Source organism: Xenopus tropicalis, chromosome 1 (assembly GCF_000004195.4).
Source record: "Xenopus tropicalis strain Nigerian chromosome 1, UCB_Xtro_10.0, whole genome shotgun sequence".
Lineage (NCBI taxonomy): Eukaryota > Metazoa > Chordata > Amphibia > Anura > Pipidae > Xenopus > Xenopus tropicalis.
In genome coordinates this window covers 42,525,849-42,543,981 of record NC_030677.2, presented here as the reverse complement: position 1 = coordinate 42,543,981, position 18,133 = coordinate 42,525,849, and the positions used below count along the sequence as shown (strand labels likewise).

The following is an 18,133-nucleotide window of genomic DNA, read 5'->3' as shown; positions in this document are numbered from 1 at the left end:
AGAAGCTGCAATTTAGTTCTAGCCCTGCAGTAAAAGGTGTTACATTATTTACTACAAATGCTGTAACTTTGATGAAATGACTAAGTAATGATGGCAGGCAGATTAGGGTCTCTGTAAAGGGCCCCACCTAACTGAAGAAGCAGACCCTAATCCGAAATGTCACAATTACAAAGTCATCTCTCCAAAGTTACAGCATTTGCTGGAGGGAGTAGGAGATAAAAAAGGGCCCATAGGGAAACAAAACATTTGTCTTAATATATGGTAAAGTTTATCACCCAAAGTTTAGGGGGGTCTAAAATGAATTTCCTGTGGGGCCCAGTAACTTTAAGTTAAACCACAAGCTTATCTGCTTCATGTACAGATAGATACTATCCGTAAAGGAAAAAGAAAGTACAAATATTTGGGCAAAGTGCAAAATGTTGGGAATCTCAGTGATATTTATAATTGCTTACCTGAGAACCTGGGCAGGTGTTTCTGTTTAGCAAAAACATCACGGGCACAGCACCAGGAAACCATTTTCTTCTGCTTTCTTTCTTAGCTGCTGCCATGTGCAGTAGACTGAAAAGCCATCTTTTTGCTTCTAAGTTTGGGTTTTGCTCCAGGTACCCCCAGTGATTATACCTATCCTTCTTTAAATAGGGATGTGTAAAGATGCCCATATACAAAGGCTTTTTGTATAATTCAGTTTCTGACCAAATTGTACAATGTCAATATGTTGCATACTCCACAACTACCTCTACGGGCCATGTAGCCTACTTAAGCTATGGAGGCATTGGCAGTTACTTAAAGTCCTGTAAAGGCTTATAAATGTTCTGGGTAGATACTTAGCAAGGTGCCCTTCTGCTTTTCCAACTACACACAAAACATTATAGCTAATCTTGCAGAGCATTTTACATTTTGTCATAATTTTGCTAGAAGTCAGGCATTTTTACACCACTGTTTGTAGTGTCCAGAAATGTCCATTTCTTATTAATTATAATCTTCTTCCTGTATTAGAGAGCCTTATTAGCAAAGGCCAAAGCTGAATGAAGCACATGGAATCCAAACATATAATAAAGGCATTGATAGAATCCTGAATTTCTGTCACTCCGCTTTTGTAAATGGACCTTATTGTACACTCCAGCATTTTGAGGTCATTCTTGTTTGAACTTTGAAAATGTCACTTTACATCCTGTAACAAACCCACACCACTAAATAATGACTCGTTTGTGTTGGAGATTACATTTCTTAGGTTGTAATGGCTTTTTTTTTTAATGTATACATTTGTATTAGAATCTCTTAATTGCAGCACTTTGGTGAAGATCTAAAATGATGCTTAAACAAAGGTAATGATTTCCTTGTTGCTGTTTATAATACCCACTGGATGTGTGGTTTGTATGTAATAGGTAATATCATAGCACTCCCTTTTGTCTCAGGTCTAAACCAGTTTGGTCTTATAGGGGAACATGCTGGCTGACAAGCAATATAAGGGGCAATTGTCCAAATCTTGGCTAATGTTTCTACTTGCAAGTTTTGGCCACTTTTCTCTTCTTTTTGTTTATGGCAGCAGGAGCTGCAGCTCTTCTGAGCCATATAGATATAAGTCAAGATTTTCAGGCCAGCATATGCATAGCAAAATTAAAGAAACTTTGATTTGTGCAATATTATAGGTATATGTATTGTCCGTAAATGTCAATAACAAACCTTCCACAGAGAGAGAAATAAGATTTCCAATTTTTCTTTGGGAAATCTCTTGAGAGGATGCTGGGATTGTAGTTTGTAATGGAATTAATTATCAGACCAAAAGCAATCAATGGGAGAAGAAGTATTCAGTGTAAATGCTTTTTTTTTTTTTTTTTATTCTTTCACAGACCCATATCTTTGTAATATTTTAAACAGGGTTAAGACTGATGTAGGTACTTTAATATCCATATTTGCCATCCCCTGTATCCAGCAGCCCAGTGTTTGCTTTTGACTGATTGATTGCCTCTGCATAATATGATGCTCCCTGTGGTGCCCACTTCTGGGTGCTTGTGCCCTTTGCTATGTTGGATTATGTGCTGCATTATTGCTTTGCTGACTGAGTGTGCCAAGCAGCAACAGGCACCTAATGGGGCCATGGGGGGTGTTCTGACAGCAGTTTCTGAGTGCTGTGAATAATAGATCAGTCACCTGTATTGTACAAGATATCAAATAATTTGGTTTATTTTGAAAAATAGGGAACACATAGAAGTGTTCCCTATTTTTCAAAATAAACGAAATGATTTGATATCTTATACAGTACAGGTGACTGATTTACGTACATCATGGTGGATGTATAGATTTATGAGTAGAAAGAACATAAGCAAAGCTATGTGGGTACTTGTCATGCCATGCCAGTGGGAACTCACATTCCTGTGACAAGCTCCATAAGTTGTAGACTGTTCCAGAAGCTAAAAAATAAAATGCTTTGGATCACAATTGAGAGAGGTTTAGTGATTCATAGAGTTGCTGTTTAAAAAAGGGGATAAAGCCAAGGCACCTGCCCTATAGGGTGTGGGCTTATAGGCTTTTAAGTCAGGGGCTGGAAATAGTTTGGTATTTAAGTGCGGTCAAGCATGCTACAGTTCAGCAGGTGTAATGCTGAAATGTGAATGAGAAAGGTCCCTGCTACTGGCTTGTGGGGCTAAAACTGTAACAACACAATAAATTCAGCCATGTCTAGACCAGAAGGAATAGAATAAACTGAATTTGTGGGGCTGGTACATGTTACTTATATAGATATAGATATTCATTTCATTTGTTTTTATTTTTTTTTTAACTGCACATAATAAAATTACTGGCTAGAACAATGGTAGTTTATAGCATCTGCAGATGGACATTTCTGTACTAGAATGCTAAAGGCTCACCAACACCGTTAACAATGCTTGCAAGCCATTTACTAGTTATTCTGTATTGTAACTTGCAACAAATCCAATTCCAGTTTAACAAATAATAAATCCAAAAAATATTTAGCATTATTTATTTATTTTTTTAGCATTTTCAGCTTGTGTTTCCCCACTGAATGGTCAGAGTGGGGAAGAAATTCCTTAGTGGGGGAAGTCCACCATTTTGATTCCCTGCGTTCTGCTGTCAAGGATTACATTTATGTCAGCCTGCAGGATTATTAAAGTCATTGTCTGTGTGGCTCTGTGATGATCAATGGGCAGTGTACGATTGGATGCCGAGCTTGCCTCTTCTGTGCCACCCACTTTCTCCCCCCCTCTATTTTAATCACAGCTCCTGGTAATGGCACAGACATTGCACTGCACACCAGCCTTTCTGCCCCTTGTACCAGTGCTTACCATTCTAACATCCCACCCTTTTCTATATGTTTGTATGTAAATGATTCATACTTAACACTGTGACAGTCTGTGTTCATGTACATACATAGAGTTTCCTGGAAGGCACGCATGATAGGCAGTGAAAGGGGTTAACCAGTCCTGCATAATAGATTGTTATGCATGGACATTGTGTGATGTAATTCAGCGGCTGCTGCTGCCTGTGAGAGGAGGAGGGCTCATTCTAAGGGCCCCGCTTTGTTTCTGCAACATCTGGTTGTGGAGGGGGGGAGTGCTGCTGCTGCTGCTGCTGCTGCTGCTGCTTCTGGCCGCATTTGCATAGAGGATTTCTGCTTTCTGGGATCTGTTATGTGTGTGCTTGGCAGCCAGGATGATGGAATGAGCTGCCTCTCTCAATTGCTTCCTTCTGCCTCCCGTGTTCTGCTTGGCCCAGGATCATCAGTGGAGAGCTAAAAATATAGCATGTGGTAGTACATGGAGGCAGTTTCTTGCGTGAATTTCATCCACTGCTTCTGAAGACATGTTATGGTCTCCCAAATTCTCCTTATCCAATATGCGCGTGCGACTGACAGCCAGCGGCTTGCTGCGGAATCTACGGCTGCCTTCTGGATACAGGAAAAGCCCAGTTATATTTCACACAGGTTAGTGCATTTATACACACAGGCTCCGCTGTCTGCACGCTCCCATCTTCCAATAATAGCAGGGGGACATCTTGTTTACTTCTCCAGCTGGAAACTGATACATGCCAGGCTAGGTGTCTGGGGTTATATATATATATATATATATATATATATATATATATATATATATATATATATATATATATATATATATATATATATTTATATGTGTATATTTATATATATATATATATATATTTATATGTGTATATTTATATGTGTATATGTATGTATGTGTGTGTGTGTGTATGCTACTGTGTTTCAATATAGAGGCAGACAAACATATATATATGTGTAGGTTGAGGGCTGTTTATAGGTAGGTGTGTGTATAAATATATTTGTGTGTGAAGTGTATCTTCATCCCAGTTTAGGTGATAGATGTCTTATACTAAAAACTAACATTTCATGAAGTCGTACAATATTTGCATGCTTATTAAGGTATTTGCAAGTGATTATACATTACAGATGGCCAAAAATATGTGGAGATGATATAAAGTGGTAACAGTCTTCCTCATTTTACATGTTGTGACCTGTTAGTGCAAACATTACCATTTAATCCGGGGAGAAATCTAATCCCTTTAAGCGCGGGGCTGTGTTTTATTAACATGGTGGGCAGTGCCACATTTCTTACCTTACTACAAGGCACACAAGTCGCCTTTTCTTGGTTTTACGTTTGCAGACTGTTTGAACGAGCACATTATTATCATTGCTATTATAATTATTCTCATCAATAAATACCGAGGTTGGTTGATTGTGTGTTTATATCTGAACAGACCACTTGCAAAGCTAAGATCTTTTAATGGAAAACCTTCTGGATGATTTTTGTTTTTCTTTTCATTAATATTTCATGCCGGCTGTCAGTAAGGACTGATGATTAGGGCTCCTGATTTCACCTCAATTCTCCCTTTTGCCTGCCTCCTAATTTATGTGCATTTATTGCCCAATCATCCTAGATTAAGATATTATAGACATAAATCTCTTCAGATGGGGCTCCAGAAATGGTTCCAAGTGTCCAATTATATTCTAGAGCCTGCCAGTCCCTGTATTAAATTCACTTGGGAATTTTAACGCTTGGTTGCATGTAATCGCATTGCCACCAGTGCTACAACCTTTTATGCATCACCAAATACTCCCCTCAGCTGTCTTTTATAGGGCCAGAGAATTACGCATTCATGTGTTGCTTAAGCCTTCATGTGCCAGGCATATTTACAGTGTTTTTCTTAGGTAATGGATAGGTAATGTATGAAACTCACTGTATTTCGTATACATATAAATGAAGATCTATGCGCTATCTGCTGGTGCTATGATATATGGTCTAATCGGAAACTGGCAGGAGAACAGTAGTTATTAATATGCTATACCAAAATACCCTCTGCAAGATCAAAATACTCCTAATGGATTAAAATAAATTCAGAGCAGAGTTACACACACATGACGGATATAAACTAACCAAGGCACATGCAGTCACTGAATCTAATCTAATCTATGCCTGCATTATACACCCATATAGCAGTATCCCATTTATATCTGTATACATACTTAATTTTACCATGGACATTGGGTAATGAGAGCTGTGTCTGCAGTGATCCTGCAGATGGCACTGCAAGAGTGTTCATCATCATCATCATCATCATCATCATCATCATCATCATATCTACACATCCTTCAGTCAGCTTGGTGTTCACTCTGTTCAGCAGTTGCAGTTGACCTAACCTCACTTTTCAGCAAGGCCATACTTTTTTTTTGTAAACAAAACAAAACAACCCCAATAAACTGTAATTAATCTAGTACAGTGGTTTCTAGGGGGCCTCAGCCTTATGGCCAGTAAGGGTGAGATGTCATTGGAAAGCCTTGGTTGCTATGCTAGATACACCAGAAAGTACTACTTTATGACAAAAATCTAGTTTCCTGCTTATCGTGTAATATACATAGTATAGTTAAGAACTGCTGGGGGAAAAATGTGTTGTGCACAAATTTTCAAATTAGGCTTCATATAAAATGCCAACCATTCCTTTATACTCCAGAACCCCTTCTGAAGCCACTTGCTCTGCTGTATTTTATCCTGTTCAGAGCCTCCAAGTATTACTATACTGTGGATGCCAATTATTGTACATCTTCCCCATGTGAGAGTTTTTCATTTTATCCCTGTACTATGGTTAGACTAAGGTATAGGAGTCATAAGCCTTGGGACCTTTAACATAAGACACTGGTCCCAAATGTCTTAAAAGAATACACTATCCATCATGTATTTTTTGTTGCAGTTTCCAGGAGAGCTATATTTCCTGTTTTGTTCTTTCATGCTAAAAAAATAAAAATTGTCATTACCTGAGATCCCACCAGAATGGATCTCGCCTTTATCTTTTGTCTCTTTTTTTTGGTTTATTTTTCTGCATTTATGTTGCATAGAGAAAATTGTTTCCACACAGTGTAAGGCAGTATACTCTGGCTGCATTGTGAAACTCTACCTGTGTGGACCGCAAGAGTCACAACAGCCTTATGCTTATTGTCACCTTTTTTTGGATTTACTGCCTTTTGCTTCAGGGTTATACACCTGCATCTCCTAGGGCAAGTATAAGTGACTGCTGTCACTGGGTATGAAGTGGGCCTGGAGGAAGGAAGGTAGTGCCAGGGCATGTAGAAGAACAGTCAAAAGCAATTTGTGGAGTCCAATAGCATTCAGGCAGTATCTTGGAATGTTGGAACTCTGACTCTAGCAACCAGTTTAGAAGATGAATTTCAGTTTGCATAAAATAGAAAGTAATTCTAATATTCAACCAACCCCCCCCCCAAAAAAAAAATACATTAGAGAAAGTTGCAGGATATCCTATTCATTATACAGAATGTTGTAATGGTTGAATGGTTTATTATTATTTAATGCTTATTTCCTGCCTAAGCAAATGTGGTGCTCTTCTGTGGCCAATATAATTATGTCCAACTAATCATGAACATATTCCAGAGCCTCAGATTTGGCTCATATATTGTAGTCAGTTGTTAGTAGCACTCCAAAGGCCTATTTTCTTCTTTACCCAAACATTGTGTCATAGTAATTATTAAGTTCCACCTCCTGGCATAGCCCAAATGTACCCTTTCGTTGCATTGCTGTAATATGACAGGAAATCCCAGCACAGGAAACCTTGCTCCTTGGTGCTGCACAGTAAATAGACAGGATGCCTATATTTATAACATTGCTAAAGAGAACAATAGGGGCCAAAATAACTCCTGAAGAGCTTAGTAGTTTCCATGGATATGGTGTTTTCTTGCTATATTACAAGATTCTGTGTCATAGTGCCTTTCCTTGTTTATTGAATAATTTCCCATAATTACATATTGTTAATGGCAAATCACAGTACTTTCCCTGTGTAGTATCAGACCATAATAAACGTTGAGCAGAGCACATATTCTTTGCACTGCATAGTGGTAAATAATAATTTTTTCTTCAAAATACTCCCTTCCATAACTGCAGGCGGTATGCTGAATCAGTATCTTAATATAAACTATAGTTCCATTAATGTACATATAAAAGGACCTATAAAATCTTATGTAGAGATGTTCCTGAAGAAGTACTGTAGCAATGTAAACTGCCTGTGTGCCACTGGCCTTATTTATAAACCATCAGTGTTTAACCATTTCATGGTATCACTGACATCACTCTATTCCTTGAAGACAGCAGTGTTCTGAATCTGAGTTGGTTGTTTTACATTAAAATTTTCTTGCTGTGTCAGCAGGTTGTTTAGGTTTAATTCATGAGGGGACAATACCATTTTATGAAACTTCCTTTGTCTGGGTCTCACCCAGAATCTGTGGGGTAACCAGGCCTACATAACCTAGTGCTGCTGGTCAATTTCTTGTGCTTTAAGGGTCTTGTGGGACAGGATTTATGTTTTAATACGATGAGGGGACGGCACTCAGATGCAGAATCCATCCTGCCTCTGTTTTAGCTTAAATAGATAAATAAGGTGCTGGAGTAAACACCACCTCCCCAATTAAGAGGTGAAAAATTACACAATTGTTTATAAAATACTCTGCAGTCTGGTATGCTTTTGCAGTTAAACACTCCATTTTCTAAAAGTTTATAGCAATACAATAGTATTGTATTGCAATAGTACTGCAGTTTGCAAAATGTTACATAAGAGATGTGTATAATACATTCTATCCAGCAACAGGAATAAAGGATTACCAGAAAGTGGGGGTACTTGTGGGTAAATTAGAATTACTCCAACATTTTGGCACAAGCCTTTGTCAAGGGGAATTAAACTCTTAACTGCAAAAGCATACCAGCTTTGTGTATTGATTAATGTATTAAGAGTGCAGGGTCATTTCTGAACTATTGTGCTGGTGTCCCACTGAGGATGGAAGAGTTGGATGTGCAAAAGAGTTCCGCAGGCACCTACCCTTTTTATTACTTTGCGTTATTGAAATAATGCATGAATAAGGATTAGAATTCATCAGCTTTAAGCAAGTGCTTAAAGATTTTTTTTTTTTTGTCAAGAGCCTATGTTTCTGCTGCAGTGTATTGCAGGTATGGGATCTCTTATCCACAATCTCCCAGAGAGCTGATGCTAATAAAATAGTAGCTTGTATTTGATGGTAACTAAGCTGCATGCATCCATACTGGCGGCAAAACAATCCTGTTGGGTTTAAATGTTTTTTTTTTGTTAGACTTAACGATGCAAATTACAAAAAAATCCCTTATGCAGAAAACTCCAGGTCCCAGGCATTCCAGGTAATAGATCCTGTACCTGTATAGATGATTACAGATGCTAGCTAGCAAAATTGCACATATGGATGAAGACTATGCACTTTGTGTTGTGATATGGGCTCTTGCAGAATTCCATTAGCTAGCTGTGCTCGGACAGACGAGTTTGGAATTTTTTGGGTTCAAACCCCCTTAGGTAGATAATGTTGCCAAATTTCACCCTTGTGTGCCTTTAGGTTGGACCCTCCCCCAAGCCCACAGCATTGGAATTCCCTGGCATGCCCTAGAACAGGGGTACCCAGACTTTTTTCCCCGGCGAACGACTTTTGGCTCCTCCCCATGTATGTACGCGGCGCAGCATACGTACATAACCAATAAACACACTGAACCGCCACATTTCCGCATTTCCTGGCTTCAACGTGGTCCACCAGAAATCCACAGGGGATCGGCTGGTGGACCGCGATCAACGTTTTGGCCACCCCTGCTCTAGAACCACAATACCATGATGGTTTTCTGCATGTTTCTGGTAGTTGTACACTGCCTGTGAGGCCTTGCTTGCGCACACATTACTGTAAGCTGACTGTATGTGGGAAAATATTCTCATCCCTGCTTAATGTTACCTCACGCTTCTGATATGCTTTTCCTGTGGCAACTATTCAGAATGGAATCTAGAGTTAGAACAGGAATCGGGAGGATATGGAAGGTGGTTTTGGCTTGGTACATTGCAGTTATGTGTAATTGTTCTTCATTTTTTATATTTTTTTTGTACTTTATTATATGAAAATGTCCAAAAACTGTCCTTTTTAAGCTTCTTTATAAATATTGTTTATCTTCTCTGATGTTTGTTATGAGAATATATATAGAAGCATGTAAACCAGAAGTAACGACACGCTTACCCTACCAATCACCCGCCTTTTTCTCTCTGCATTATTAACAACTAGTGAAAGGTCTGTCATGGAAACTGACAGCAGTGCATCGTTCTCCTGTCATTTTCTGTGTGCTCTGCATTTATCTGCAGTGTGTGGGTGGGCCCTTTGTGTTCTGCTATTTCAAGTGCTAATGTCCCTCCTCCATTCTGCTCTTCTTATGTCTAGGCTGGTGTTTCTTAAGGGCTCTGGCACACGGGCAGATTAGTCGCCCGCGACAAAACTCCCTGTTCGCGGGCGACTAATCTCCCCGAGTTGCCTTCCCCTGCCATCCCACCGGCGAAAATGTAAGTCGCCGGTGGGATGGCACATGCGGCGGCGTGATTTCGCGCAAATCGCCGAAGTTGCCTCGCGAGGCTTTTTCGGCGATTTGCTCGAAATCGCGCCACCGCGTGTGCCATCCCACCGGCAACTTACATTTTCGAATCAAGTTGGGCAACCAGCTTCACAACACAAAGGTTGGTTTAGAATGTTTGCAGGCGCTAATGAGTTCTGGTGTAGGAGAAAATATGACTTCTGTGGGATCATGGTAACCCTTCCCATACCTCCCAACTGTCCAGATTTTCGCGGGACAGTCCCTCTTTTGACAGCTCAACCCGCAGTCCCAGATTCTTACTGAAAAGTCCCTCATTTCCCTTTTGATCTCCTGCACTGAAGCCAAAAAAGATACAAATTTAAAAATAAGTGGGCTTTTGGCAGAGAGCCCAGAAAGGTAAAAAGTTCCTTCCCCCCCGCAATTGTAACTAATAAGCTAAACTGGTCTCTTGGGGGAACGGAGACTAGCAGCTTAAAGGCCAATTTCACCTTTTTCAGCAAAACTGTAATAGCACATAAAACAGGACCCCAAAACTCCCGGAAATGTGTTCAAACTTTAAATAACCTGGCAAATTTAGTCAAATGGGAGTGGTATTTAGGGGGTGTGGTTGCAAAAATGGGTGTGGTCAAAAAATTGCTGCACTGCGTGCGGCATTTTTTTTTTTTGACCCTCTTTCCATTTTCAAAATGTTGTGTGGTATGCCTTCCTAACCAGCCATAGGTTAAGGGTGAAGACCTTGTATGCCATCCTACCGGCAATTTACTGGTATTTGGTTAAGGCCACCTTACATTTGCATGAAAATCTTGTTATTCTGCTAAAAATATCTTCCCCCAGCATTGTTATGGTATATAGAATAGAAATGTGACCAGTCTACCCCAGATCCCAACCTGGCTGCTCTCGCAGGAGGACAGAAAATAAGCATTTAACTCTATTATTGACATAACTGACCATCAGTCTGTGTCCTTTTCCCCATCCACTGCTTTGTAGTGTAGTGTATGTGCATCCAATCCTGGTCTGGGAAGCAGGGGGTACAGGCTTACATGGGTTGTTCACATTTAAAGTAACTTTAGGTATGTTGTAGAGCAGTGCTGTCCAACTGGCGGCCCGCGACCCCCCTCTGTGTGGCCCCCCACCTGTCTGGCTGCTTTGATGGCTTACTCTTGTGTAAGCTTTAAATGGTATCAGTACTGTGATTAACTGCCCCCCCTGCATGGTTCTCACCTCAGATTCAGGCTGTAATCAGGCTGTATTGTTTAAATATGTAATCCCCTGTGTTGTTCACACCTTTTAATCTCTGCATTGTTCACCCCCTGCAGTGTTCACACCTCAGGCTCAGACTGTAATCACTCCCATTGTTCCCCTGTTCACACCTCAGGAGCAGTAGAAACCCACAAATAATCCCTACACACTGCAAAAAGAACATATACTGAGGTGGTACTGCAATTAAAAAGTTTTTTAATATATATTTATTGTGCAGACTGTAGGAGCAGTGCCAGCATTGTGTCACTGTAGGCTGCCTGTGTGTGCCATACACACAGGCAGCATAGGGCAAGCAGAGTATGGCACACACAGGCAGGGTAGGGAAGGCAGAGTATGGCACACACAGGCCAAGTTTGGCACAAACCAGCCAAGAATGGCACACACAGTGAAAGTATGGCACACGCAGGCAGGGTAGGGAAGGCAGAGTATGGCACACACAGGCAGGGTAGGGAAGGCAGAGTATGGCACACACAGGCAGGGTAGGGAAGGCAGAGTATGGCACTAACAGGCCAAGTATGGCACAAACCAGCCAAGAATGGCACACACAGTGAAAGTATGGCACGCAGGCAGGGTAGGGCAGGCAGAGTATGGCACACACAGGCAGGGTAGGGAAGGCAGAGTATGGCACACACAAAGGCAGGGTAGGGCAGGCAGAGTATGGCAGGTTTTTGCTGTACTACAACCATTAATATGGGTATGGTCATGTGATAACATGGGTGTGGTTTCAAGTGGGTGCGGATTCAAAAAGGGGAGTGGTCAAAACTGGCTTCCATTATCGGCCCTCCACCACATAGGTCGGAAAAATTCCGGCCCTCGGTACAACAGAAGTTGGACAGCACTGTTGTAGAGAATGACATTCTGAGTCGATTTGCAATTGCTCTTTATTTTTTTTTCATTTTGTTTTTTAAATTAGCTTTTTGTTCAGCAGCTCTCAGTTTTTTTTTAGCAACTATCTGGTTGTTAGTGTCTTATTTTTGCTAGCAAGCAGGCAGTGGTTTAAATAGGACCCTGAGATAAGAACTATAAAATTGTAGCCTCAAAAATCATTTTTTGACTGCTGGGGTCAGTGACCCCCATTTAAAAGCTGGAAAGAGCCAGAGCCGGAAGGCAAATTATTCAAAACCTATTACAATTATGAAAACCATTTGAAAAGTTGCTATGAAGTGGCTCAGAGAATTGTTTTTTCAGAGTTTATCTCTTTAGAGTAATAACTAACCTGAGTTGGATTGTTTCCTTTACACAGTGGGAAGATGGGAATTTGTTTCCGTTAATGACCCACAGAAGACTGTAAAACTAGACTGTATAAATCAAGGCCAATTGCACATGTGGGTTTTTGTTTCTGATATTTATAAATCAAACCAAATATGACACACATTTCATAAGTGATTATTTTAAAGGAGAAGAAAAAAGGTGGAATCACTGGGGGGTGTCAAAATGTTTGCCACCCCCCAGTGATTGTATTCACTCACCTGATACCCCAGGCTAGTGCTCCTGTTAGCAAAAAACGCACTGGCCCAGGTTTCATCCAAGCCAGCCATCCCCTTAGGGCTCTGGCACACGAGGGAGTTTAGTAGCCCACGACAAATCTCCCTTGTTGCAGGCGACTAATCTCCCCGGATTGCCATTGAAATCGCGGCGCTGCGTATGCCATCCCACCAGCGATTTTTGCCGGTGGGACGGCAATTTGGGGAGATTAGTCACCCGCGAAAAGGGAGATTTGTCACGGGCGAATAATCTCCCCGTGTGCCAGAGCCCTTATGTCTTCTGTCTTCATGCCACACGCACAGTAGAGTAAAAAGCCGCACTAGTAGGAGCACCAGCCTTGGGGTATCAGGTAAGCGATCTTAATCACTAGCATTTTGGCACCCCCCAATGATTCCACCGTTCCTTCTACTTTTAAAGTAACTCAGGGTAATAGAACGAAGTATTTATATCCTACAGTTCCTATTCATCTATGATTCGAGTGATAAGGTAGAGTTATGGGGATCCACAAGGAATAACACAAGGAATTGTATCAAGGTACCTCTGGTTCTGATGCACTTCACTGGAATGTACTGGCTTCCACATATGCAGAAAAAAAAACTGTGTATGAATCATGGCTTTTACGAAGTTTACTAGGGGTGTGTTAACTGTAAAGATTTATGTGCTCCATCTTTCCTCTGATAGGTACAGAACCTAGAATAACTATAGAAAGGTAAATGTAGGTGCACTCTGTTCAAACTGCCATAGACCAAATGTATGTACAGTACAGGTATGGGATCTGTTATCTGGCAACCTGTTATCCAGAAAGTTCCAAAAATACGGTAAGCCTATCTCCCATAGACTCCATTATAAGCAAATAATTCTAATTTTTACAAATGTTTTCCTTTTTTTTTTTTTATTTTTTTTTTTTAATCTTTTATTCTGTATTTATACTATAAAGTTTTTAAATATTTCAGTTGTAGCCTAAAGATGATGCAATGTTTCCCTGCCCCTTAATTTGATGGCTTAGGGGTTGTTTGAAATCAATGGGGGGTATATTACCAGGGAATTGCATTGCCAGGAATTATCATTAAGAGATTATGTAGATGGAACGGGAAGCTAAATATGAATTTGAGTGCCTTACGCACACTGTGTGGATTTGTTTATACTTTCCTTACTATTTATATCTCACAGAAAATAAATCTTTCAACTCTTTTCAACAGAGGCTTTAAAAGTGCTGTGAGTTCCTACTGAAGCATTCCATTGATCTTAGTAGGTACACTTCTGGCAGTTTATTCCTCCAAATTTTGCCTTGGATATGTGCTTCCCCATCCCTACTCCCAGCCACACGCAATCTAGTGGCCTGTAATTAAGCCCAAGCCAGATCATGTCAAATGTCAGCATAACCTGTGCTTTTGGCATACATGGCAAATCAATCTTGCGGAGACAAAGAGCTTTGTTGTCAAAGTGGAATTGTATGGCCATTGTCCCTTTTTAGATAACCTTTCAGGATTTTGAAGGTTAATGAGTGGATGCCTATAACTTTGTGGAAATAGATTTGTTTTCTACATGCTGTACTTTTATTGTAGCTATTGGGAATCAAATATTTTTTTTAGAATCTAGTGACACTTTTTTTTTTTTTAAATTGAATAATTGTCTTATGCTTAGTGTAGTAGTTAGCTTTGGGTTAGCCTCACACAGCCTTGGCAAAGCAATTGTAACTCACTAAACTGGCTTGTCGTAATAATCAAGTCAACATTTAGGGATGGCATCAGTGCAGGCATTCACTTATTACTGATGTATAATTTATCTGCCTGACACTGGGTAGAATTCAAAAATATGTTGGGGAAATATTAAACTTAAGCATGTTAAATATAATGTGCAATATGTTATGGTACTCTGGCACTTTATAGAAGATTTTATAGATTTAAAGAAGTAATTGATATAATTTCTATAAATCCTTAACAGTTGAGGAATTAAGCTGGAAATTCCAGCATCCTCTGACTATCTTGCTTTTTACTGCATGGACAATTACGTTGTACTTCATAATATGCTTTACCCTTATATACCTATAACTTATAAGGGCACCCTAATGCAGAATTAAGTCAAGCTTAAACTTGGTGTTTGCCATTAAGCCAGCGCTTTAACGCTCTACCACTAATATGTGCCCTGTTGTGCATTGGAGCTATTTCATCTGTCTCTGGTAGTGCTGTATATTTCTTTAAAAGTGTAAGCGTATTGTGGGATTTTTTTATTCATGGATAGCATACCAAGTACTATTAAAGTACAAGATGAAGTACAAGTTACATTAGATACATAAGATAATTTTGGCAGAAAAGAGTTTAATTGTAGATTTACAGCACACTAGAAATCATAACTTGAGGGCAGCTGCCTATATCGCTTAACAGTGTACAACCAGGAGAAATCAGAATGGGAGAGGGATTATAAAGTGATAGTTAGTAAAAAGAAAGGAAAGAGGAACAAATGTGTTGGGAAGAGAACAGGACACCTTTGCCAATCTTGCATCCTACCTATTTATATTTTTTAAGTGAGAACTTATTTCATTTATTAAGAGAGGCCATAAATTGATAGGTATTTCCCACTCATTAACCTTCTGTACCAGTTCTTAACGTTCACCACTATAGTTTGCTTTCCTGCATTGGCAATATAGGTACAGTCATTGAGCCAGGGTAACTATGAATTGATTCCAGTATTTCCTACAAATCAAATGTTATGAAATTCAGAGACTCTTTTAAATGCAAGGTGCTACGCTTGATTTCCATTTGATAGCCATACTCTGGAAGTGTAGCTACACCATGTTCAGTCCTTGTAAGGTAAATAATTAGATTACATGGGCACAGGTAGTCTTCCCCAAACAAATGGAGAAAGAAAGGGATCGGATAATGGTATCCTGATTATATATCGCACAAGGACCAACCTTGACCTACCTGTTGGGTGAAAAGTATGTCCCTGTCCATTGCACTTATGCTGAACAAGGGCATATACTGTTCCTTTAATGAAACTGAACTGTTGGGAGGAAATGACATTACTTGAAAGAAAATGTTTTCTTTATTCTCAGTCCCAGAAGAATTACTAGTAAATATGTAACTTTCAGTGCCTCAGGCAACTGTCATAAAATATTTGTACTTTAATTTTCTAATAGCCGTAGCTGAAAAGAGTCCACATTGAGTTACTTAACTATCTCCATTTAACTTTTAATGATGGCTTATTCATTATGAATATTGAATCATTTTTCCGATAGATGCTTCAAATTGCATGGTATTAGGAATCTAATACCTTTTAGCTTCGGTTGCATTTTATTTTATATGTTAATCACAAATCTGGTTGTTTCCTATACACGTATACATATTTGCTACTTTTATTCATGATTTAATTTACTTTTTCAGGAACAAGTAGTTTGTCTCCATAAGTCACATATGTACTTATACTTGTGGAAGGTACTCATCACACCACAAAACAATGATGCAAGAAATAAGAATTCCTTTTTGTTTTGGACAACACCTCATCCCTATTGTGTTCATAGGGGGAATGTGGGTCTTTGAAAAGAAGGACCTGTGGCCAGAGGTGCTGATGGCAGGACAGGGACAAAGTGCAATAAACATGGCTGATTGTGTCTGTTTTATTACACTTTGCACCCTTTAAACCTTGTCCCTTCATAAGTAAATTTATCCTCGCCTGTACTGATGTTTCTCTAGGCTACGTGGGGCAGTTGTGTGGCCTATGTATGAGCACTGGCTGAGAAACTGCCCCTTTTCGCTATCTGCTCTTTGTTGTGTCTGCACCCAGAGTCGGGTGGGTGCAGACAGATGGAGCGGGTTTTTGTGTTTCAGTGGCAAAATCAACTCTGTGTGTCTGCACCCAGGGTGTCACAGTGACTATGGTTGTAGACACAATGAAGAGCAGGTAGGAGCGGATGGGCATTTTCTCAGCCACCACTCAGAAGCAGGCCTAATAACTGCCTTGTGTGGCAGTAGCCTTTAGTTTCACAAACTACAATTATTAATTCCAGTGTTTGTTTCTAGGGCTTTAGGGAGCTAAATCTGTTTCATGGCCTTTATATTTTTCTCTGCAGGAAAATAATTAGTCAAATATGCAGGGCATGTATTTCTTTGACCCAGCAGTTCATGTTTAGAAGTTGTCATGTAAGACGAGTTCTCGGTTAGAAGCCTTTGTCAAAGAATAAAAAGCTGATATAACCTTACTTGTAACTAAGCAATCACTGCTAACATTCTCCTTAGGATAGGGCTTTGGTTAACATTGAAACACGCAGTGGCAGTCTCCATATTTCTCTTTCAGTAGGGCCCGACATACCGTACTCCTACTGAATCAGTCAGAGCCCTACTATAAACATCTTCTGTTCTTCTGCTGTGAGCTGTGACGCTCTAGACTGCTCCTCATGAAAACTGTAGTCAGCGCGTATTTGCCAAGGATTAAAATAGATAGTATGGCTTACGTGTGCATGTTTGCTTATCATTTTGCCCACGATGCTTCTTTGTGTCTGCACCTGTTGATCGGCAAGTCAGAATCTGTATCGTTCCAAGGGAAGCTGGCAGTGAATGGAGGAAGGCTTGTTACTGCCACTCCTCTACGAGCTTCTAAGTCTGACAGATGCCACACTGTCAGTGAGGCTGTAATTGTCATATGAAAAGGAATGGCCACCCAAAGCCGTGTTTTGCCTAATGAAAGAAAATAGAGCTCTAAGTAACTTCATTAAACATTTTCAGTGGTTTTAAAGTTATTTTTAAATAAAACTGTATAGCACAAGCCAATTCTCCTCGTCTGTTAATTAGCTACATTCTACTATATTGTTTCAGGAATGTAGAAAAGAAACAGCCAGACAGATACGTTTTCTGTGAGCGAGAAAGGTGTATCTCCCCCTTCCTGGCTTTCTTCTCTGCTGTATTAAACACTGGCTTTTTCCTAAATATTTATCAAAACAATTGTTTTTTGTCCAGCTGCTGCTTTCACAGCTATTTTCAGCTCACTGCTCAGATTGATGAACCATCTGTTATGCCTTTCACTTTCTATTGTTCCTGACACTTCCCAGCCTCTGTGTCCCCCCAGTGGCAAGGACTGAAACTGGAAAGGGAGCAGGTGCATGTTACTTTGTGCTTCTTAATTGTCTCTGCTAATTAAAGCCTGCATTTTCCATGAAACCTTTCCTCAAAGATTAGACACAGGAAACACCTCCCATAGTGACAAATGCAACGTGACTGACTGCTAACATAAAGAGTTAAGTTCAAATTCTGAGGGAAACAAACAACTTTTTTTGTTTGTCAACTGCATCAACTCTGAAATTCTGGGGGAAAAATGCTTCATTGTCGGTAAAAAAGAAACCATGGTGGTTGTGTTTGAGTGTGCAGTAAGTAAACTATAGACCATAGTGTTGTGGCTCAGGATTGCAGCTGCATGGCTGGTAACCCCAAAATGCAGTGAAAGCAAAGACATTTTAGCATCTCTGTTTTAAGGCTTTT

The 18,133-nt window shown here is 39.9% G+C and overlaps 1 protein-coding gene across 6 annotated transcripts in view; it reads left to right on the top strand.

Annotated features, from left to right (window-relative positions):
* mtus1 (microtubule associated scaffold protein 1) overlaps nucleotides 1–18,133 on the top strand; it is a 115,173-nt gene that overhangs the window by 58,257 nt on the left and 38,783 nt on the right. Inside the window, 1 exon segment of one of the 6 annotated variants that reach the window (NM_001112947.2) lies at nucleotides 3,604–3,940. The exons of the other annotated variants lie outside the window; for them this stretch is intronic. Within the exon segment in view, the coding sequence (NP_001106418.2) occupies nucleotides 3,820–3,940 (121 nt within the window). The 5' untranslated portion in view covers nucleotides 3,604–3,819. 6 annotated transcript variants of the gene reach the window in all.